The sequence below is a fragment of the Natrix helvetica genome (genome assembly GCF_964273705.1).
Source record: "Natrix helvetica genome assembly, chromosome: 1".
Classification (NCBI taxonomy): domain Eukaryota; kingdom Metazoa; phylum Chordata; class Lepidosauria; order Squamata; family Natricidae; genus Natrix; species Natrix helvetica.
Window position 1 is genome coordinate 317,514,926 of NC_138548.1, and position 24,853 is coordinate 317,539,778.

General features: G+C 38.6%; 1 protein-coding gene across 3 annotated transcripts; it reads right to left on the minus strand.

The window, feature by feature from the left end:
- Positions 1 to 735: 735 nt before the first annotated feature.
- Positions 736 to 24,460, minus strand: RBSN (rabenosyn, RAB effector). Of its 3 annotated transcripts, XM_081937791.1 has the most exons (12): positions 24,304 to 24,458; positions 19,399 to 19,693; positions 15,631 to 15,771; positions 13,495 to 13,595; positions 12,548 to 12,593; positions 12,296 to 12,457; positions 10,926 to 11,167; positions 9,917 to 9,987; positions 8,117 to 8,203; positions 7,740 to 7,842; positions 5,772 to 5,876; positions 736 to 4,253 (listed from the first exon to the last, which is right to left on the minus strand). In XM_081937791.1, the coding sequence occupies exons 2-12, from the start codon at positions 19,556 to 19,558 to the stop codon at positions 3,111 to 3,113; spliced, it is 2,361 nt and encodes a 786-aa protein (XP_081793917.1). In that variant the 5' UTR covers positions 19,559 to 19,693; positions 24,304 to 24,458; the 3' UTR covers positions 736 to 3,110. The 3 variants fall into 3 exon arrangements, with proteins under 3 accessions (XP_081793917.1, XP_081793916.1, XP_081793915.1); XM_081937790.1 differs by having other exon boundaries at positions 12,296 to 12,593; positions 19,399 to 19,616; positions 24,304 to 24,460; XM_081937789.1 differs by having other exon boundaries at positions 12,296 to 12,593; positions 24,304 to 24,460.
- Between the last annotated feature and the right edge of the window lie 393 nt (positions 24,461 to 24,853).

Below are 24,853 nucleotides of genomic sequence, written 5' to 3' on the forward strand. Positions count from 1 at the left end.
CAGAACTTTCTGCGCATGCGCAGGAGGTCTGTAATGACGTCTGGGTGGGTGGAGCCTCTTACCATCACCACTACCAGTTCACCCAAACCGGTGCAAACGACCACTGTATTGGATGGAGCATACTACTACTTTTGACTTTTAGCCCCAATGTAGGAGTCTTCGCAACAAGCTATTTTTGTGTTGTATTATATTTACTGACAAAGAAATAAAGGGAGACTAGTATAGATCTATTTCAAGTTATTTAGCTCTCATCAGCTAGCCATACCCTTACTGGGATTACTATTTCTTGCTGTCTTGGTTCAAATGGTACATTATTGCAAAACAGATTTTTTTTTATAAAACCAAAGATCATGTATCTGTACACTATGTCGTTTTCTACATTTCACCATGTGCATACTTTTTCCTACACAAGACTTGGATTGAAAGATTGTTCACCTTATTTTAAATATCCTGTTCCAGGGGAAAAAAAGTGGTTTTTTTTCTTCCTACATGCATTTCTCATTTTATTTAAACTAAAGAAAGTATCTTGGTGCAAAACATAGATTAAATCCTTAGAATCTTTTCAGTAGATCAGCCAGAAAAGACCCCCATCTAAACAATGTTTCTTTGCACAAATTGCCTGGCTTAATATAAAAATGCTTCCTGCGTAGCTGCTCATAAGAGGAATTTGCAGTTCACAAGGAAGACTAGAATGCTGTCCTGATGTTGACCTAATCAGTTTTTCCACACTCACAGAAACAAAAACCGTACTTTATTTCATGAGAAACTTTACAAACTAGTGCATGCAAATGTACAAACAAATGGCATTAGTGTTCAATCTCATAATGGCATGGTCTTGTTTATTTTCATTGTGTCAATTCAGTAGTACAAACGGAAGGCTGACAAAATGTGGGACAATCATTGGGTTATCAAGGAGGATAATTCCACATTGACTTGCGGTTATAGAGCTACAACCAATGTATTTATTAATAAAATACATCAATACTATGTCTTATAAAGTATTAGACTATGGCATACATAGAAACAAGGCAGAATGCATTTAACAAGGAAATTGGTTTAATTTTTTTTTAAAAAGCCACTGAAACATTCATATTGGTTGGACTACATAAAGAGTGACAGATCAAGTTTGTGGCCTTGTTGTCTTTAATAAATATAGTTTTACCTTAAACAATCATCGCGCCTTTGCTGCCTGCTCAATTTGTAGGTATCCATTTTTAAAAATACCACTTTTTTATGTTCCAACTCATGTCCTGCTTAGTGCATTGTAAGTTCATTTCCAGGATGCTCCCATTTAAAAACAAAATTCAGAACAAGTATCCTTAGACTTATTATATAACCTGATGGGCCGTGTTCAGCTCAGTTTTTACAGGCTTCATTAAAACAGGCTGTCGCTGAGTTATGCAGGAAATCAAAGCTAAGTAGTTTTTCCCTGCTAAAAAGGAAACCATATACACATACCATGAATTAACAAATGAATAACATGTAATACTTAATGCTGAAAGTGTAAAGTGCTGCCTTAGTTCTTGACCATACTATCTCTAATCTTTTGAGGAATGTAACATTTAGTGTCCACATATATTGGGTAGGGTATCATCTCTACCAGCATTTCTAAAAGGAAACAATTGTCAAAATCGGATGAACAATTAATGCTTAGGTCGTCTTCCCATTCCCCTAAGTATATAATACTCTCCAAGTAAGTTCTTCTGGTGTAAACAATTAAAATTGGTTTATGTTACCAAAATAATAAAATGCAACTAAATAAAATTCATTCCGTACAACTGAAACCAGACATTATTTAACACTTCTAAACATTTCTGTTCATAGCTGGCAGATCAATAAAAGAGAAAAGAAAAAGATTTACAAATGAATAGCTCAACCCTAAGAATTTCATAGCCTCCATTTAATATAACAGGGTTCGCACAAATCCTCCACACAACAAATGGAGGTGGTATGTCAACACTGACACTTTTTCTTTTTGTGAAATGACTTCATGTTGGTCTCTCTTATATTCTGGGTACTTCTCCTCCCCCCCTTCCATTCTAGACTTAACATTTCCTTAAACCCTAGAGAGAAATCAAATTAGAAAGAAAAATGGACTTCTAGTTTTTAATTTATACTCTTGAGTGGCCACCCAGGATGGCTCCCCTCAAAGCATAATTCTGGATGCAAATTTTCTAATGTTTTTCAAACAGGTTTCCTATTATGGCATTTCTAAAAGCCTGGAAATTATGTAGTTTTGAGGGACTGTCAAAATTTCAATGTTTTGTACCAAAGTACAGTCTAGAATTGCCTGGAAAAAGCTATTCAAATAGTTTGATCGGCTGAACAGGTAAAGGGAATAAAATACATGATGTCTAGTTAGGTTCTATGCATTTGTTTTCTAAAACATGTGCATATGTTTTTAGAAATATATATGTTTGTTGCCTTACCGATGAATGATTTTATTCTATTGAACGGTAAGTTATTGCCTCTCTTCTGCTTCCCTAAAATATAAAGTTGGTAGGAAAAGAGAGAATTTGCAAGACAGTGTTAATTCCTGGTTAGCTGGGCTGTGCAAGATTCAAAAACGATTCTGAAGAAATGCTTTGGGCTCCTGTGAGCACCACATTTCTTTGGAAGCAGTAAAAGCTTTTCCAAGTTGCTGCACAAGTTGCTGCTTCTGCCTTAGGAATCCAAGAGGTGGTTTCAAGCAATTCTCTTCCTTTTTTTTCTTTTTCTTTTTTTTTTTTTTTGAAGCACATACAATCCTACCTGGTGAGAAAATAAATTCAAACGGTCTTGAGGACTGCAAATAATTTCCTGAATTTTAAAACGCCCAATTTTCCCCTTTGAAAGTTGAACCCATCAGAGATAAAGCAGGTGCTGAGAAATACAATTATGCTCCTAAATTTGGGTTGGGATACAAATACAGACTTTTCAAGTATTTGAAGAATGGTTTCGGGTAATTATAACATTTTAAATAGTGTTGACTTTTACAGATCTGAAGAGTGGAAATCCCTATACTAAAGTGCCTATGCTTGATTCAGCACCCAAGCGCCTTTTGCGATGTATTTCTCATTTTACCTTGATCTTCCCTGCCTTTGGGAACTGCAAAAGTATGTGGACATAGTTCAGCAGCTCGATTTCTTCTTCTGTTTTGCAAGGGTCCTCTTAAGTTCTTTCAAATTCTCAGTCAATACTTCTATCTCATCCATTCGCCCACTTTGCTTGGCATCAAAAATATAGGCTTTGATATTATCAATTTGTTGGAGAAGTAATTCTTCCTCTATGATATCTTCCCCCAAAACCTCATTATCACTTTCCACTTCAAAAGGATTCAAAGAGGAAGACCCTGACCCTTCAAATGGATTCCCACTTTCCTGATTACCCCCAGGTGTATAAAATGGATTTGCCACAGAATCTTCAAATGGGTTTGGAGCACTGAGATCTACCCCATTTGCCTGCTGAGAATCCTCCCGCGCATGCTCCTCCTCTTCATCAAATGGGTTGTACTCTCTTTTGTAATTGAGCAGGGCATTGGGAGGCAAGGAAGCTACTGCAGAGTTTTCAGCAACAGGACTATCAGGGTCACTCTTTGGAGGGCTAATTAGTAAAGGGTCTTCAAAAGGATTTATGGAGGCTTTTTCTTGCCCTGAGGCTTTTACAGGTTGGCAAACCAAAACCAGGTTCTTGCTCCCTGGCAATCCAACACCATCACTGGGCGACGCAGCCTTGGAGCCAGTGTAATCTTTGTCCTGAAGCATATCTAGATCCAAAGCCTCCGCTATTTGGTCCCTCTCCATCTCGAGTTTCTCGGGCTTCACTTCTCTGAAATCCAGAGAACGTGTCCGTGAATGTTGAGACATCTTTCTTTTATGATCCCTTTTCCATTCTTTTTCACAAAGGATCTGCAATTGTTCTCTCTGCATTTCGTCCATTTCTGCTTGCTTTTTAGAGAGCTCGATGGCTTTGACGGTCTGCTGTTGGTCGTACTCATCCTGAAGCTGTCGCAAGTTCTCCTGCAGCATCTGGACTTCATCCAGACGATTGGCTTTCTTTGCCTGCTTAATAAAGGAAGTGATATTATCGATCTGTTGAAGAAGTGGATCTGCCAGTTCCTGGTTCCGAGATATGCTAGCAGTAGGTAGCCATCCTTCAGTTTTCTTCACTACGACCCTTTTTGTTCGATGGACATCACCATTGGATGCTGCGAAGGATCTGGAAGTGTAGTCGGCCGGCTTCTCTTCTGGCCGTCTCTGGGATTCATATTTAACCTAGCCAAATTGAAAGGAAAACTTTAAAAGGAGTCCACATTTCAGTGAGGAGTCCACACTTCAGCAACTTCCTAAGTTTTTAGCCTAGATACATGAGCCTAGAAAGGAAACTATATTGGTGGAAAGGGGTCTTCTTTTTTTCTGAGTTTCTCTGAAAGCTGCCCTCTCCAGCCCCCAGGCTGATCTACCTACCTACCTATTCTCTCTCTCTCTCTACCTATCTACTGTATTTCTCTCTATTTCTCTCTCTTTCCTCTACCTACCAACCTACCTACTCTCTCTCTCTCTCTATCTACTGTATTTCTCTATTTCTCTTTATCCCTTTACCTACCTACCTATACTCTCTCTCTCTCTCCCTACCTACCTACTGTATTTATCTCTATCTCTCTCTATTTCTCTCTCTATATATCCCTTTATCTAACTACCTACCTACCTATTCTCTCTCTCTCCCTATCTACCTACTGTATTTCTCTCTTTCTCTCCCTCTATCTACCTACCTACTTTTTAAAAATTTGCCTCTTCAAAACCTTAGTGCGTCTTATACTCCGAAAAATATGGTAGTTTTAGTTTCAATTCTCAGCACAGACTCAGATCTGTTTAGACTCCCATTGGTTGACTTAGTTGCTATGCCTAGTCATTGGCTGACCTTGTTACCATGTCTCTCCCAGTCATGAATATTCTAACATTTTTTTCTCCATCTCAAAAAGTAGAATCTTTATGATGGATTACGTAGGATTATTATTAGTTTTAATTGTTCGTCAACTGTTCATGTCCACAATGATCTAATAATTTCCCATGAAATATGAAATGATCTAATAATTTCCCGTGAAATATGTTTAGAATAATGTTTTACAGAGGAAGCTAAGCAGAATCGGCAAGTAGAAGTTGCACTTCTACATATGGGGCAAATAGTCATGCTCTAGCAAGTTTTGTTCTCTTATTCTCTCATGTAATGACTGCAACTCTTTCTATCCTCCTGCTACTTTGATAGATATCAAAGAACTGTGTTCTGCCATGGAATGATCAGCAGTCCATTAACTCAGAGATTAGATCAGAAGTCACTGATCCAATCACTTTTAATATGTATTGCATTTTTTAATTTAATGTATCACATGTAGCTGTTATTTCAATAAGATAAAATATCTTTATGTTTCTAAACTATTAGTAAAATAAAGCAACATAAAGATAGTGAAAAGGATACAAAACAAAAATTTGAGAGCAGAGCAGTTTTTTTTCCTGGATAAAATACTTTTGAAAACTTATGAAAATTTCTAAGAGACATCATTCCCCCACCCACCCCCAAAAAAAAAGATACGGAAGAAAAGAAATGAATCAAACAAGAAATAGGAAAAACAGCCCCATTCTTATTTAAGCTGGTTCTAAATGTATTGTAGACTTATGTCACACTACTTGGCAACTGTTTTCAAAAGTAAAGTATTTCAGAAAGGAAATACCTTAATCAATGAACAAACAAACAGAAGCTTATTATTACAAATGTATACCGATTAAAATACTTGCCAGTCTCTCCATTTGCAGTTTTCTCTCTAGCTCTTGTTTCTTTTTCTCTTTCAGTTCTTCATACTGGTCTTTGGTCGGTAAAGACATTAGGCCAAGCAATTTTTCCTGAGGATATTTGTTTTCAAAATATCACTTTAAAGGGTATAGGATATTAAGATTTAGATCTTGAAAATTACAAAATGTGTGTACATACATACAATTATACTTTAAGTGATTAAAATATAAAAGATGCCCATTCATCCAAATTATGTATCAAAGAATAAAGTTAAAATGTGATCAATTATACATAGTATCAAATAACAGTATTCAAAATAAGAGATTAGTAATTGAAGTACGTCTCTTCCAAATGAAATTTGTTTCCTGATTAGTTCTGGAAAATATCTCTAATTTTCTTGAAAGCATCTTACAATTGCCTGCTTCTGGGATATTTTTTTCAATTAGCTTTTTTAGAAAAACATAACTAAAGTGCAAGGATTATAGTAAATCAATAGTAAAGTCAATGGGGGAAGCCAGCTATGCATAAGAGCCACATAATTTTCTTAACAACTGTGAAAAAGGGTCATAAAATAGGTCAACAACTCACTTAACAACAGTTATACTTAGCAACTGAAATTTTGGGATCAATTGTGTTTGTAAGTCAAGAACTAACTACCTATATGGCAACAAAGAGGCGAGATGTCCTCCAGATAATACTATAATCCAGAGGCTATAGAGCCAGGATGGTGAACCACAGGTGCCACAGGTGGCACGCGGAGCCATTTGTCAGGGGACGCGAGGCGTTGCCCTGTCAGCTGGCCAGGAGTTCAGCCTTTTTTAAATCCATTTTTCGCCCTCCCCAGGCTCCAGAGGCTTTATAGGAGCCTGGGGAGGGCGAAAAGAGCCTCCCCCATCCCCCTCGGAAGCCCTCCGGAGGCTTCAGGAGCTTCCCTGAAACCTCCGGAGCGCAAAAAAACGGCCCTATGGGCAAACAGGAAGTTCAGGAATGGACTTCCAGTTTGCTCGTAGGATCACTTTAAGCTCTCCGGAGGCTTCAGGGACCTTCAGGAGGCTTCCCTGAAGTCTCCGGAGGACTAAAAAGGACCCTATGAGCAAACCGGAGGTCACTTCCAGTTTGCTTATAGGGTCATTTTTTGCCCTTTGGAGGCTTCAGGGAAGCCTCCTGAAGGTCCCTGAAGCCTCCAGAGGGCCTTCGGGGGGGGAGGCTGTTTTCGCCCTCCCCAGGCTCCTATAAAGCCTCTGGAGCCTGGGGAGGGCAAAAAAAGCATGGAAAAATTGGGGGGGGGGTCGTGCATCTCATGCACGCATGCGCACTGGGGGTCACACATTGCATTATGGGTGCGGCATACCCGCATATGACTCCCCTGTGCATCCCCCCTTATGGCACAGAGCCAAAAAAGTTTCGCCATTGCTGCTATAGAGGCTTTTAAGACTGGATAGATACATTTTGAGAACAGTTTAATTGGCATTCCTGCACATTGTAGAAGGTTAGACGTGTAGTCCTTTCCAACATTACTAATTCTATGAAAAGTTAGCACCTTAGAATTATTAAAATACAGTTTCAAATAAAGGGGGAAGGAGGTAAAAGGAAAGTCAAAACCTGAAAATAAGCAAACATCATTTTCTTAGGCTTAGGTTATTTGATTAATAGCAAGGAATTGTCCCATGATATCATGCAATAGCTTGCTAAATTAGAATCCAATTACTGTGCTAAGAAACCGGTCCCATCACTATGACAGTGCAAAACAATTCATTAGCCTTCTAAATACCAACAGAGCTATTGACATCTAATTAGGTAGGAAGTATTTAAAAACGGAAGCACTAATTTATTTTCATTATGCAAATTGTTAAAACAAAATAACAAGTTTTATAACATCCCGAGAAACATTTAAAGTGTCAGTATGTAATCTGATATTCTCTAAGAGGAATTAATATATCTAAAAGCAGCTCATCCGTTCTACATATCCCTACCTGAACAAACAGTGTGGCTGAATATCTAATCATCCTCTGAAGCTGTAAAGTTCTAGGATGAGGTTGTGGATCTTCATTCAGCCCTAAAGTTAGAATCTTCTTGCTGAAACAAACAAAGAAAAAGAGTGAATTAGAAATACATTTAACAATCAGCTGAGGAATAAACACTAGACAAAGAGAATTTTAAGTATTGCCAAGTATTGGTAAAAACCGTGTAATTGGCAACATGGATTTATTATGACATAAAATATAGCTCACTAAGTTTATGCCTTTTTTTTAAAAAAAAGCATCTTTATTGAATGAAAAAAAATATAGAGAGAGAGAGCCAAGCAAAAAATAATCCAGTAACAATTTCCATCTTCATATTTTGTACTTACCTTAAAGCATCTATTAATTCATACATTCTCTGCACTTCTATTCTAAGATTGCTAGCACGTTCAAGATTGTATGTTGTCTCTCCAGCACTGGAAGAGAACATGCACATTTAAATAACTCCAAATTGTCATCCATATAGATTCAGCAGTTATTTTGTAGTAGAGAACCATCTAAACACATCTAAAACATTATTTTTCCTCATTAGTGAACTGTGAATACATTATAGCAATAGCAATAGCACTTAGACTTATATTCCGCTTCACAGTGGTTTACAGCCCTCTCTAAGTTGTTTACAGAGTCAGCATTTTGCCCCCAACAATCTGGGTCCTCATTTTACCCACCTCGGAAGGATGGAAGGATGAGTCAACCTTGAGCCTGGTGGGATTTGAACTGCCAAACTGCAGGCAGCTGGCAGTCAGCAGAAGTAGACTGCAGTACTGCTCTCTAACCACTTGCGCCACGATGGCTCATTTATTATGGTTATGAAAGAACGGGGGGAAAATTTGAATACCAAATATAGATTTTGGTGCATTTTTGTCATCAATTTCTCTTAAAATTATTTAGTTCATTAAAATGAGTTCTACATGGTTAAACACCATTTTAGAGTGGGAAACAACTTGATTCAAAATTAGCATCACTAAGCTTTGAAAAAGTAAACATGCATTTATAAGGACACCAATCCAAACATATACAAAAATCAGCCTTGGTAGCCAAATATTTATATATATATATATATCTGCCACTTACTATAGACACCAGCTGACCACTGGGGTTTTGACTTTGGTTTTTGTCCTAGTGTTTTTGGTATTTTTCCCTTTAAACATTTGAAATTTCATTTCTTCCCATATTCATATGAACATCTATAAACAGACTTTATTAACCATTTATACTCTTCTTTTCTACTGCAATCTAGTTAGATTTGAAAAACTAAATTTGGATTAAACAAGTATCTATTTTAAATATCTTTTAAAGAAATGTAATTCCAAAAAATTGAGATGAATGATAGTTCTTTATTACTTTAAAAGCTAAAGCATTTATATCAGAGGTGCTATCCAGCAGTTCTGGAGAACCGGTAGTGGAAATTTTGAGTAGTTCGGAGAACCGGTAAATACCACCTCTGACTGGCCCCGCCCCCATCTATTCTCTGCCTCCCGAGTCCCAGCTGATCAGGAGAAAATGGGGATTTTGCAGTATCCTTTCCCTGCCATGCCCACTGAGCCACGCCCAAAGAACCGGTAGTAAAAAAAATTGAATCCCAGCACTGATTTATATGGATGAAAATAATCCTCCGCAAACTTACCTGAGAGCAAGTTCCAATTCAAAGTCTATTACTTAATGTATGGATTCAACTTACAAACTGAAATCTTCATTTAAAAGCACCAGCAATTTTACAAAGTTTGTTCAAATTCCATAACCTATGCTCATAAGGTTGGCCATATAAGCCTTTTAAATAAAATTCAGAAAACATAATTGTGTAAATATCACCCAGTACTGCTAACAGTGCAAAATATATATAAGGAGATTTTTGGACATAGTGTGAACACTGCTTTTAAGTCTCAGTTAACAATAATACAAATTTAACACACAGCTGTCCCAAAGAAAACCATAAATAATAAATTGGATGCATTGTGCTTTAACAAAGGTGAAGTTTCCAAGATACATATTCCCAAAAGCTAATTAGATGTTAGTTATTAATATCTAAACAATATTTGCCTTTTCTGGTTTCTTTTAAATAACACAATCATCTAATAACTTTTAAATAATACAAGAGTCAATTATTTAAAAAATCTAAAGTGGCTTACTTTAATGATTCTGCCATCTTTATGTATTCTGGAGCCTTCTGGTCAACTTTTTCCATGTAAAATCGGAGCTTCTTGTTTAATAAAAGAAATCAGCAAATTAAAATTAAGTTACTCACAACAATAATTCAAATATAAATGTGTTATATGCATCCTTGTTTTCCTTTCCTTTATGTGAGTTTAAGGACCTCAGTTACAAGATTGGTGGTTAGAACAGGAATGAATCCATTTCACATGTTGTATGCTTGTATTATATGTGTAGGTCTAGGTTTTGCAAGCAATATGAATCTGGGTTTTTTTTTGTGAGCAATGCACAGTATTCAACTGATATTACACTGGTTTATTTTAAAAACGTTGCCTATGGAATATCAGCTGGCCATTTCTGCATTGCTCCCATATCTATAATATGGTTTCTGAACTGTAATGACCAGGAGTATATGCAGTATTCTAACAGTGGCAGCATATTGCTAAATAAGTTACACAGGAACAAAACTAAAGCTCTATATCTATCCTACAGTGCTTATAACATTTTTTTTCATATAAATTGTCACTCAAACAAATCCAAGCTCGGCAAGCAACTGCTTTTTGAAAAGCTTCTAAATTCCTGAAAACAGTTGGACCAATATGTTTGAAATTTGGCAGGAAAAATATCCCCTGAAGTGGAACAGTAGCTGCAAATTTCATCCATTTTTGTCAAACGCAAAAGACTATAAATTGTTGATTTCTTATAAGAGTAACTCAATTTCAGTAACAATAGAAATTGTCATAACTTCAGATTTTCCAAAGTGAGAATTTGATTTTGATAGAATGAAATGGGAAGCTTCCAAGGTTATCTCAGCCAAGCTGTTATTTTCTAATCATCAAAGCTAAACCAAATGTTATCATCAATGAACAAATTTACTATTTTCTTTTTAATATAAACAGTTCCTAGTTCCTTAAATTTACTCCCATAAAAATTATTATATAATTTATGACTATTATCCCATTTAAGCCTTGATCTCAGTCATTTTACCTCATACAGTTTCACAATATCTGGTATATATTCTTTTTCATCAATCTGTTGTTCCCTTTTGAGCAGTGTCTCTTTACAGTGTCTACAGCAACGGATTCGATCATCATCCTTTTCATCCAAAACAGAACTGACACTGCTTATACTACTGATGCTACCACGTCGAGAGCCCTGGATGCTGTTGGGTGAGCAGCTGGGGCTAGTATGAGAGACCAAGACTTCCTTGCTAGCAGTAGTAAGCTTGCCTGAAAGGAGATCAACAAAATATAACTGACACAATGCAATTGTCTTGATGACAAAACATTTATCTTGAACACATCTTCAAATACTCAGTTTTGCTCACCTCAATTTACACGTAAAAACAGGAACTGCAATGAAGCTACTCTAAAAGGTGGCTGCTATAAAGATATCAATCAGAATGTTTTTCCTGTACAACTGTAAAATATTATATTCAAAGTAAATGTGAATAGTTACATAACATCACATATCATGAAATCTAGCTACTAAACAGGCAACTGACATTACTCACACTGTAATAATGGAATATTTCCATTTTGAGGTGAAGAAAACTTTTAGTGTATTAGATGAGACTTCTAAAAGCCATAGAAAGGAGATGAGTGGGGGTTTTTTCATCTTTTTCTACATACCTTTTGGAAATAAGTTTTTAAAAGGTAAAATAGCTTTGAATAGCTTTTGACAACGTGGGAAAAAATCCCAACACCTAAAACTAGCATTTTCAAAAATATAAAAAATTTAAAAACATAGAGAGACTCTGGGAGAATAAGATGCAATTTATGAGTTGCCAACTGCTCTTTTGGGGGGGAAATTTCTCAACCTTCTTCCCACCCAAAAATAAACCCTCTGAAAATCCAGTGTATACATGCACACACATGAAGGCAACATTTGGCTGTTGTCTATGCTGCCACAAAAGCAAGATGACTGACAATCCTTCTAAAATTTCCTCATCTGCTCTAAGTGGGTATCTTATCAGGGCAGAAGACAATTACTCATTTTTGTGAGAGACATAGCAATAGCAATTAAGACTTAATTGCTTTACAACCCTCTCTAAGTGGTTCACAGAGTCAGCATATTGCCCCCAGAAATCTGGGTCCTCATTTTACCCACCTCGGAAGGATGAAATGCTGAGTCAACCTTGAGCCTGGTGGGATTTGAACTGACAAATTGCAAGCAGCCGGCAGGCAGCAGAAGTAGCCTGTAGTAGTGCCCTCTAACCACTGCGCCACCGAGGCTCTTAATATGCACATGGATTCCTTAATCCATACTATAATAATAATGTTTGAGCGATACCAAGCCAAAATATGGTCTGAAAATTAAAGAATTAAGGCACTTCTAACTCTAACCACTATACTCACTTGCAAAGGGGAGACTGACCAGTTCCATGCACTTCTTGCACATGATAGAGCCACAGAGTCGGCAGTGATGGCGCCTATTCCGTATGCTGAATTTGTTACCACAGTCTGGACAAAATGGCACATCTTGATCACTGACCCAAGGCACGACAGATTTCTCTATTGCTGCAATAAGACCCGATAACCTGTTAGACATCATTAATGAAATCCTAGTTGAAAATATTAGCAAAGGCATTTCTTCTTTGTGCTCATTACCTCTTATCTTTGCTGAATCTGTAACTGTTCTGTCAAAGGAAGTAAGCTGACCAAAAGAAAACGAACAAGAATTAGATATACACACCAATTTTACTGTACCGTTTGTCACATCACTTCAAGTAAATCTGTTTTAGACAATTTTTCTTAAAAATCAAATGTCTTCCCGGAGTATCTCTTTTATATCACTTTAGTAATAGACCAGCAAATTAATAGAGTCCAAAGCGGGGGTGGGGGGGGTGGGGGTGGGGGGGTAGAAAAAAATATTTAAAAATTCAGAGAAATCTTTTCGTTTTAAAGGTCAACGTTTGAATAGGGAAAATAGTAAAAAAAACAAATTATAAAAGGAAAATTGAGAAGATATTTGAAATTTTCTAATTAAAAAGTAATGTTTAACACTGCTAAAGAAAGAATATTATGTTCTTTAATTCCAATTTCTGTTTAGTTCCTTACTGTATAGTATTTAGACCAGAAAGGGAATACTAAATTTCTCACAGTCTAACTAATAGCACTACTGCTATTAATAGGACACTTCAGAGATGTTAAAAGTAGGACTAGACAGCATTTTTTTCTGCCAACTAATTTTTATTACTATGCTTTTTAGACTGCTCTGTATCAATGGTGGGTGAGACTTAAGCAAACAGCAAGGATCAAAAGTCTATTGTGCCTTAGAAGATGCTTCGTTAAAGTAAATTATAGATCAACGTTTTCTTTCCAGAATCTCTATATTTAACATCTCTTCAGCCACTATTGCTTTTTTTTGTTAATAGCACCTCACCAAGGAATGCATTGAATTACACTTTAACAAATAACATCATTAAAAACATCACAAGAAATGTTACAGTAGCTAATGATTGAAAAAAGGCCTTACATATGTTATTACAATATTTTAAGTAAAAGTTTAATGAAAAGTAAATAAAGTCAAAAATTTAAAACTACAAATTATTTACCTTTTCTAATCTGATTATTAATTTATTGACTTCCACAACATAGTGATCAATTCTGGCTGCTCTGTGTTTCTTAAAATCAGAAAGATGACTTCTTATAGCACCTAATACAAAATATCCGGTTAGGAAACTCGACAGAATAATTCAACCATAAATATTCAGCTAAATGGGCAGTTTATCATGTTTTTATTTCTATCAAATTTGCCATTCAATCTAAAATTCAGAATTAAAGAATGGTAGCTCGTGGACCATTTGCAATGCCATTTAGCCTAACAATGGATACAGTAACCAACCAATCATAATAACCAACCTACCTACCTACCAACCCAGACTGTGACTTAGAATATTAAGCATAAACATATTATTTCTTTACTGATCCAACTAATTAAACAGCCAGAATCCTTCAAGAAAACGATATGGAAAAGTAGGTATTGAGGGGAGCAAAGAAATCTGGGAAAGGGTTTATCTTGCCCCACTGTGTATGCAGGGTACCGTATTTTTCGGAGTATAAGACGCACCAAGGTTTTGAAGAGGCAAAATTTTAAAAATGTAGGTAGGTAGAGGGATAGAGAGGGAGAGAAATAGAGAAAAACAGTAGGTAGTTAGGGAGAGAGAGAGAGAGAGTAGTTAGGTAGTTAGGTAGGAAGGTAGAGAAAGGGATAGAGAAAGGGAGAAATATATATAGAGAGAAAAATACAATAGATAGGTAGGGAGAGAGAGAGAGAGTAAGTAGGTTGGTAGGTAGAAAGATAGAGAGAAATAGAGAGTGAGAACAGACACAGAGAGAAATACAGTAGATAGGTAGGGAGAGAGGGAGAGAGAGTAAGTAGGTTGGTAGGTAGAGAGATAGATAGAGAGAAATAGAGAGAGAGAACAGAGACACAGAGAGAAATGCAGTAGATAGGTAGGGGGAGAGAGAGGGTAGGTAGGTAGGTAGATAGAGGGGGAGAGAGAGAGAGAGAGAGAGTAGGTAGGTAGGTAGGTAGGTAGGTAGGTAGGTAGATGTTTCCAGGTGTATTAATCCATGTGCTGGAGAAGGAAATCACTGACAATCTGCAGCACCTAAGACTTTGTTTCTGCTGGCACAGCACTTGATCAATGTCATTCTCATCAATCAGTTAAAGAGCTTTCTGAAAGGGAAAAAAAAGTTTTTGCACTCTGCAAACCTCCAAAAAACGGCCCATTTTTCGCGAAAACGGACCCGTTTTTTTTTTCAAAAAAAAAAAAAGCAATGAATAGCCTGGGGGGGGGGTTCCAGAGTACTCCTGGGGGGGCAAAAACGAGAAAAAACAGCCCTTTTTTGTCAAATAAAATGCATGCAGAGCCTTATGGAGGCTTATAAAGTGCTCCTGGGGGCTGGGGGGAGGCAAAATTGAGCAAAACGCAGCCTGTTTTTTGCTCATTTCTGCCTTCCCCAGCCCCCAGGACCTCTCTGAAAGCCTCCATAAGGCAATGCACAGCCATTTTGGTGAAGGGGCGGGGCTTCAGGAGGCACAAAACGATGTATTCGATGTATAAGACGCACCCAGATTTTCAGTCTGTTTTTTGAGGAAAAAAGGTGCATCTTATAGTCCGAAAAATATGGTGATTATAATTTTGGGTATTGCAGTAAAAAAAAAAACTCAGCCAAATGTGGTTTGCCATATCATCTGGCATGCATAGTCAACATGGTTAACATATGCTATATAAACATGCTCTAAATATTAACTACTCTGTATTTTAGTCTTCACTGATAAAATACTATTCTTATTTATAAAATAATGGTACTTCAGAAGACATATTTCTATTTTCTTCTGGTGTTAATTATTTCTAGTGCTGAGCCCATTTTGCTCTTAGCATCAAATGAATACATACATTTGTACAAATTCATTATCTATTACAAACTATCTTCATAACACAATATGATAAATATCTTCTCAGAATTCACTTAGTGCTCTCTCCCAGATCAAGTTAGTGTAGTATATTTATATAGATTTATACACAACATGAAAATAAATTCACAAAGTTAAAAATATCCAGCTAACTGTAACTATTAAAGTTTTCACAGCTTTATTATTTTTAGAGTACACAATTCAATATCTAGGGAGAGTCACATGCCATCTAATCCTTGTTTCAAATGAAGATTTCTTGATTGGTTACCTAATTCTTCAAGTTCCCACATATACGGATCCATTCCACCATAACTGTAGCCTTCATATCGTTCCTGAGTCCCCCCATCATTTCGCTCATCATCTCGTCTCAACAGTTTATTTTTTGCTTTTTTTGCTTTTTGAACAAGACCTAAACAAGAAAAAATGGTGGATGCCGCAAAATCTGTTTATACATTTAAACATAATAGTTATGACTTGGCTTCCTTACAGTTGCTAGTGTGACAGTGTGGCGAGCCCCTGAATCATCCGATTTGCAATTTTCAGAACTCCTCAGAATGGACTGGCCATTTTTAAACTCAACTCGTTCTTTCAGATAGATGAGAAAATGTAGGTGCAGAATAGCATGTCTTTAAAACATGCTAAAAAAAACCAGCAACCCAGGGCTGCATTTTCTACACAAACAAGCTAAAGTGGCAAAACGGATACCTTAAATCTTTGCTTTAAATCGGCAGATTTTTCATTGGCAGATATCATAGCATTTTTTTCTGCTCCTCCGTAGGAATGGGATACACATTATTCTAAAATTGCTGTGTGTGTGTGTGTGTGTGTATTTGTGCACACACATACACACACACATATATATGAATGAAAAGAATTACAAAAATTCCCATAAAGCTCAATCCTGGGGGGACAAATCTACTTGGTCCGATCTGTTGGGAATATAAATGTATCAATTAGCCAAGCAGCCCAATTATTGGCAGCCCACAGGAATATTTTGTACCCGGTTATAGACTTAATTCAGGAAGCAATTTGTGCAATAGAACACTGGACGAAACAGAAGGCAAGAGCACCTTAAAGGTAAAACAATGACGCATTGTTTTCAGCCTTCAGAGAACTGGGAAACAACTTGTAACAGGTGAAGGAAATTAACAGTTCAACACAACTACATGATCTTTGTATTTTACTGTGAATGGGTTTCTAACTGTATAGTTATTTAAAAGAGGGTGGAGGGAAATGCCCAATAATTAGCATATAAACATATTACAATTATTTCCACTTTTATGGCTACTACTATTCTTAAGCTCTTGTTACTAAGTTGTGCAGCCAGTGATTGAAATTGTGTGATGACTAAGGGCTGTTTACATGCCACATTCAATCCCATCAGAGTATTCCCAAGGATGACTCTGAATGTCTGAAAATATAATGAAACTCAATGCGTCAAAATCACCATGGAAATCAGGAAGACTTACTAGCTAGAGGTAACTTGACTTAGTCTGGGTCCTCAGAGACAGAAATACATATGAACTTAGAAACATTAGTATGTATTGTGCAACGATGTGTCATGCGGCTAAAATGTTATGTCGTAAACAGCACTAAACTGAGATTAACAATTATTAATCAATTTCTACTGGTTTCCCAAAATCATGGTATCAAATATTTAGATACGGTGTTTTTCCTGTATTCTTTGGGCACCCTGGTTAAAGTATTTCTTTTGTTCTGATTAAAGCAGCAAGACACCTGAAGACCAACAGCAATGTCCAAGTTACTTAGGTGGTAACTCAGGGGCCAGCATGTAGCTTATCCACATCCTTCATTGAAAGAGAATTGCTTCATGTATTTAAGACATATCCAAGCACCCATCCAATCACAAATCAATACAATACAATACAATACAATAATACAATACAATAGCAGAGTTGGAAGGGACCTTGGAGGTCTTCTAGTCCAACCCCGTGCCTAGGCAGGAAACCCTATACTGTTTCAGACAAATGGCTATCCAACATCTTCTTAAAGACTTCCAGTGCTGGGGCATTCACAACTTCTGGAGACAAGCTGTTCCACTGATTAATTGTTCTAACTGTCAGGAAATTTCTCCTCAGTTCTAAGTTGCTTCTCTCCTTAATTAGTTTCCACCCATTGCTTCTTGTTCTACCCTCAGGTGCCTTGGAGAATAGTTTGACTCCCTCTTCTTTGTGGCAACCCCTGAGATACTGGAACACTGCTATCATGTCTCCCCTAGTCCTTCTTTCTCTTAAACTAAACATACCCAGTTCCTGCAACAGTTCTTCATATGTTTTAGCCTCCAGTCCCCTAATCATCTTTGTTGCTCTTCTCTACACTCTTTCTAGAATCTCCACATCTTTTCCACATCGTGGCGACCTAAACTGAATGCAGTATTCCAAGTGTGGCCTTCAGCCAGAGAACTCACAGCCAATCCTCACTCCCACAATCAGCTAAAGTAACAGACTTCCAAAGGTTTCAAGTCAATCTTTACTACTTTCAGGTTTTTAATGCATTGCATTATTTTGCTGCTTAATTGTGAGTGATCTTTTCTTCAAATGCTCCACTCTTTCATTAAAAGTGCCTTATGTGTTTGTGGCCAGGAGTCCAAATGTCATATCCTTAGTCCAAAGAACTAATTTTAAACTTATAAAGACTTTATTTTGCCAATTTTTAAAAAATGACTTTTGTGATTAGAGAAAATATTTCTTTTGGCCAACCTTCCTCTTCAGATCATTGTTGAATAAGTAATGTTGTACAACAGAATTGTGGACAATTACTCCACAGTCTAAACCTCTGCACTTGTCACATTCATTTTTTTTTTTAATTTTCAGCCAGTAAACAACAGAAATTTTAAGTATGCATTCACATTTGCATTTTATTTCACTTGTAACGTGGATAGCTTCTACTCCACACAGGGATACATTGAAACGTATTTTGACCAGTTATTCTTAACTTTTGCACAGAGGGGTTTACAGTCAATACATCTATTTGTCTTCTCAGCACATTGACTCTCTAAAACAGTTTTTGGATTGTATTCTTTATAGTAAAAGGTCATTTAAATCCATATTGAAAGGCTTCATGAAATATCAGTTACTGGGTTTATCATAGCTACACCAAAGAAAATAGCATTCTGTTGTTTGTGCTAGGATATCTAATGAAAGGTAGTCCTTGATTTAGCACACATTATTTAACAACTGTGCAACGCCCTCGGAAAAGGCATTTTATGTCTGTAAAGCATTTCTGACCATCATAAAACCCCGCCCTCACGAGACAACAATCTTACAACTAGTTGCCAAGCACCCTGTGATCATGTGATCACCATTGGTAATTTTCTCTGTGGGCTTCTCCAGAAAGTCAGTGGGGAGCAGGCAAGGAAGGTTGCAAGAGGCTGTCAGCTGCCGAGAGGACTCCTTCTGGGGGCTGAATGAAAGAGCTGCCCGATGAGGGGTGCTGAAGTCCTTTGGTGGGATGGAGAAAGAGGGTCCAGATCCCAAAGATCTGGATCTGTAGCCCATATCAGAGCAGTTCCCTCTGTGCATGGAGGGGAGCTGAACTCCCTCAGCAGGATGTGGCGCAACTGTGGTCATAAATCAAGGATTACCCAAACACAACAGAGTAAGTGCTCTGCTTTCAACATATCTAAACTCCTTTCATTCAAAGATCATGCATGGGCATGATATCATCAATATCATGCCCATGAATTATGAGTGTTAACAGAATTGCCATAAAGAGGAAGGTAACATTATTTGCTTTTCTAATAAATAGAATATTATTATCACCTATGTTATAGGACGGCTTTTTACAAGGGGGGCATGTTTAAGGATGAAATGAGTGCCTTAAAAAGGCACCCACAATATTTTAGGACCTCCACCCCCTCAAAAATCAATTGCACACTCCTACTAAGCAACTAATATTTGGCTTTCTATTCATCTTATTACAGGCTTACTTACTTCTAGAAAGTGATTGCCAATATTCATATGTAGTAAACAAAAAATATTTGTGTTGCATACATAATAGGAACTAGAATGCTTACTCTTTAATTGTCCTTTAACATCTCTGTCTTCACTTGAATGTTCTTCATAATGAGATTGGAGCTGTTGAAAAGACTGCAGATCCTTCAGACACAGGGGGCATAGAAAGCCCTCTCTCACCTCCCCGGGATCATCAAATGGAGGTGTGTAGCTTGTTGCCATAATGGTCCAAGGTCCCTGAGATTATTGCTTCTCTCCAAATCTCAGATGCTATGGAACACTGTATGCCATGAGTAAAGAAGTGGACATACAGTGAGGAAATAATTATTGTTCTTATCTTTTCTGCAAAGCATTCCCCTGAAACAGATGCAAAGAGTAGTTTTAAATGGAAAAAACTATTTGATTTGGTAAGTATATTTTCTCTAATATGTTAATAATGTTTTAATGGTTTACTTCAGAAGACCAAGGGGTAGGCAATGTGGTTCTCACAGTTGCCAAGATGTCCTAGATAACTCCTTTAAATACCTACTAGGATTCCTAAATTTTTAATACAAATTAAGTAAATATGAGGCTGGAATGCTGCAAAACCACCTCTCTCATTGTCTATGTTTACAATGATGCCTTTTGCTTCTCTGTAGATCTCACTAAGATTATAGTAAGTATAACATGTGGATACTTTATGTTCTGGTAAACAGATATTTTGTGGACTGTTGCAATAATAGAACAGCCTTAACAATGTTTTAACAAGCAAGCCTTAACAATCATGATGCACCACATGCTTTCAAAGTTCCAGTGTGTCCCAACCCAAGAAGATTCCATGTCTCTGAAATAGACTATATTTCTGTTCCGGAATATTTACCGTATTTTTCAGAGTATAAGACGCACTGGAGTATAAGACACACCAAGATTTTGAACAGGCAAATTAAAAAAAAAGGTTTTGCACTCTGCAGACCTCCCAAAAGTGGCCCATTTTTCACGAAAACGGGCCCGATTTTTCCTCAAAAAAGTACATGAATAGCCTTTAGGAGACTTCCAGAGTGCTCTGGGGGCTGGGGCGGGGGCAAAAACAAGCAAAAAACAGCCCATTTTTTTCTCATTTTGTCCTCCCCAGCCCCCAGGATCACTCTGGAAGCCTCTTAAAGGCTATGCACTGCCATTTTGGCAAAGGGGATAGGGTTTCAGGAGGCACAAAATACTGTATTCAGTGTATAAGACGCACCCAGATTTTCACCCTCTTTTTTTTTAGGGAAAAAGATACATTTTATGCTCCGAAAAATATGGTACATTAAATCTTTCATCGATAAGGAAAAATATTCTTTTTATATATCTCTGGAAGCCCCTCTACATTTTGCACCCATGACAGTCATCCCCAAACTGGCATGATTTAGATACTTGAAAGAATAAGTTCCTCAAATCATTATCTATGCTATGTGATTTGAAGAGTACAAAACTGATCTAAAGTCAAAGAAACAGAAAACAGCGTTTCCTTTAGATTAAAAATAAAATTAGAATTAAAAAAAAGACAATTTTAAAAGCAAACTGTATAAATCAATCAAGCCACAGGGGAATGAGAAGCCACAGCCACTCTCACTGCTCTGCACTTTTAACGCCGCTGCTATCTTGCTCTTCACTAACCCAGCTAACTCAGTGGCCCTTGCTGCTGCTCTGGCTGCTGACCCAGAATGCCTGACCTGACCCTTCCCAAGTTACCTGCTGACAGCGCAAGGACTTTTTGCTGAAGAGACACCTTGTAGTTTCCTCATGAGACTTTGGGAAGAAGGCCTCGTGAAGCCAGCAGCTGCCTCATGAGGGACCAGGCTAGGCATGTCTTGCCAGAAGCAGGAAGATAGCGAAGGTCCACTGATGTGGTGAAGCAAGATAGCTTGAGGCCTCAAAATACAGGGTGGCAAGGACAGCTACAGCCCCTTACTACTACTACTACTACTACTACTACTACTACTACTACTACTAGACTGAGCTGGGCCAGTGGAACATAGAACAGCAGGTTCTTTGAAGGGCACAGCAGTGAAGGGAGCTATGGCTTCTCAGTAACTGATAGGCAGGGCTGGAGCAGCTACAGCTTCACACCATACTCCTAGGCTGGGGTGGGCTGGGGCAGATGCTCCACTGCAGGCAGGGGCTTCTTTCAGTTCTAGAGCCATGGCAAGCCAAGAAACCCCTGAACTATAGTGCAGCAAGCAGTACCCCAAGGAAAGCAGTTCTTGGGCTCTTGCTGCCCCTTAGGCAGGGTGTAATGCAGTCCAAAGGGCAGAGATGGGAGTAGAGTGGAGTAGGTTGGAGGGAGTATAAAGGGAGGAAGTCCCTTACTTTGAATAACAGGCTCAGGACTAGAAGGTCCCAAGCAGCAAGAGCTTGGGTCGGGGTGAGTCTTTGGTTTATAATTGGTGGGATTTGGTTAACAACAGCAAGGAAGAGTGCCATCTCCAAATGATGTGGTCACATGGCATGGTGCCTTATAACCACATTGCTTAGTGAGAGAAATTCCAGTACCAACTGCAGTTGTAGCTCGAGGACTATTGGTGTCCAACTTGCCTAAAGGAAATAATGGTGACATTCAGAAAATTTTCCAAGCCAAATCATCAATCATATAAACTCAAAATTCAAAGAAGTAACAGTTAACTTTGTCACTAGAATAATATGCCACAAGTGGGATATTACAGAATAACAGACTTAGAAGGGATCTTGGAGCAGGGGTGAAATTCAGCAGATTCTGACAAGTTCTGGAGAACCGGTAGCGGAAATTTTGAGTAGTTCGGAGAACAGGCAAATACCATCTCTGGCTGGCTCCAGAGTGGGGTGGGAATGGAGATTTTGCAGTATCCTTCCCCTGCCACGCCCACCAAGCCACACCCACAGAACCAGTAGTAAAAAAAATGAACTTCACCACTGCCTTGGAGGTCTTCTAGTTCAACCCCCTGCTCAAACAGGAGATCATATATCATTTCAGACAAATGGCTATCTAACCTCTTCTTAAAAAATCTCCAGTAATGGAGCACCCACAACTTGGAGGCAAGATGTTCTATGATTGTTTCCACTGTCAAGAAATTTTTCCTTAGTTCTAGTTTGGTTCTCTCCTTGATTAGTTTCATCCATTACTTCATATCTTGCCTTCAGATGCTTTGGAAAATAGGTTGACACACACACCCTTCCCTGTGGCAGCCCCTCAAATACTGAACACAGCAATAATGTCCCTGCTAGTTCTTCTTTTCACTAGACTAGACATACCCAATTCCTGCAACCATTCTCCATATGTTTTAGCCTCCAGCCCCCTAACCATCTTCGTTGCTGTATAAGGAATATAAAGATAACATAAAGGAAAAAGTTATATTATTATCTGGATAAGCAAGGCCTGTAAGCAAAAAAACCCTAAATACTTAAGTATAATAAAAAGGAGCCATGCTATTCTGTAATTTTTTCCATCATTAGCTGTCTCAACTTCCTCTGAATATCACAAATACCCATCCACAGTGACTGATGTACATTTATGGAAAGCATCCTATTATCAAGCCTATGCCTTTAAAAAAAATCACATTAAGGTGTGAGCAGCTTTTGGATTTAGATGTCCTTTGGTGAGGCATCCAGGTTTCCCTTCAAATGTGCTCTGAATTCCAACAGTACAGTGCAGACCACTGACAGATGATTGGGGGGGCGGGGAATAAAAACCGTAGAGTAAAACAAAATTAAAAGTAGATTTTTTGAAGGATTCTAATAATCTAAAATAGAACACAAGAAAGTAGATTTTTTGAAGGATTCTAATAATCTAAAATAGAACACAAGAAAGTAAAACACAAAAGAAATACAGTTACAGCAACCTCATTCCAGCTCAAGGTTGACTCATCCTTCTGAGGTTGCTAAAATGAGGACCCAGATTGTTGGGGCCAATATTGCTGACTCTGTAAACCGCTTAGAGAGGGCTGTAAAGCACTATAAAGCGGTATATACGTCCATGTTCTATTGCCATTCCAGTCTTCTATGTTGGCATCTCATATTCACACTGGGAATGGGCTTTCTGCTAACCCACTATCCAAATCTTGCCTCTTCCAAGTCCATAATTTGATTATGGCACTATAAAGCAGTATATAAGTCTATTGCCATTCCAGTCTTCTATGTTGGCATCTCAAATTCACACTGGGAATGGGCTTTCTACTAATCCACTGTCCAAATCTTGCCTCTTCCAAGTCCATAATTTGATTTGATGAACCAAGAGTCCCTGGCCTAATGTCCCCATTTATTTGTACCCATTTCCCGTGATCTTATTCATGTTTATTCATATTCTTGTTATGATGTACACGAGTGACAAACTAAATAAATAAATCAAATAAAAATAAAAAAAGGAGAGTCGAGGCACCCAATTCTGAGACGTTTCCTTTTTTCTCCAAAGCAGGACATGTCTACCTTGCAAAAACTGCTAGGTAATTTATTTGACAGAAGCCATTTCGCTCCAACACAAGGAGCGGAGGCTGCTCATTACTCTTCCTTGTTTTCCTCCACCAAGCTCCCAACCCAACCCAACCCAACCCAACCTAACCTGTCGGAGAAAAACAGGTAGGAAGAACCGATACTTCTCTGCAATTTTAACATGAAAAAGGGCGGAGACGACCTTAGGACGAGCAGAAATGGCTCCTGGGATGGGAAAGGGCAGCCCGAGCATCGCAGAGAGATGCCGAAAAGCAAGGAGTGCGAGGCGGCTGCTGCCAGCCCTGGGCTCCTTCACCCCGGCGGAATCCCAGAACCCGCAAAACGCCCACCGGCATCCATTGGGGGGGAAGCGCCGAGAATGCGGCCAAGGGGAACAAAGCCCCAAGCGATGCCAGGATCAGGGCAGGGTGAGAAAGACCGCAAGGAAGGGCGGCGAAGAAGGGTCTCCCTCTCCGACTTAACGGCGCAGCAGAGGGGATGCACCCCTGCGGAGGGCAGAGAAGCGGGAGAAGGTACAGCGCTCTCACCTCAGCCTCACCGAGGCGGCGGCCCCGATGGGACGGCCGAGGGATCCAATCCCGCCGCGGTTGCCCAGGAAGCGACAGGGCCCCTTTACAGGCGGCGGTCTGTCGATCGCGGAAAAGCCGATTGGGAAGAAGGGCAAGCTGGGCCAACGCGGAGAAAGGGCTGGTGGAGAAGAGCGCCGAACAGTCGATTGGGAGGGTGGCGGAGGGTGCGGCTCCCAGGGCCTTGGCCCAGCTGTTTGGGCTGCTGGAAGAGGCGGGGTGGCGCTTTTGGGAGGGTGTCCTGCTAGATTTCGGCCTGTAATACTCCGGATCGCCACTGGGGAACGGAATTTTAATATTTTTCATAGCCCAGCTTGGGAATCCGGAACGATTTCACTTGGATCGACTACATTAGGCGAATCGAGGGTTTTCTAGGACAGATTGGGGAGAGCTGAAAGTATGTTCCGACGGAAGGAGGCAGTGCGAAATCGTTACTCTTCTAGCTCAGCGCCTGGGTTGACAACGGAAAAATTAAATAATAAAATTAGCTAAATGATTCAATGAAAGAGCT

Bases quoted from the DNA above. Each gene is read 5' to 3' on its own strand.
- RBSN (XM_081937790.1), bottom strand. From the start codon at position 19,558: ATGGCAACAAGCTACACACCTCCATTTGATGATCCCGGGGAGGTGAGA. The intron at 12,594-13,494 runs GTAAATAATTTG...TCTTTTGGTCAG, and splicing joins TAATAATCAGATTAGAAAAG to CTTACTTCCTTTGACAGAAC. The intron at 7,843-8,116 runs GTAAGTACAAAA...TGTTTGTTTCAG, and splicing joins GAATTAATAGATGCTTTAAG to CAAGAAGATTCTAACTTTAG.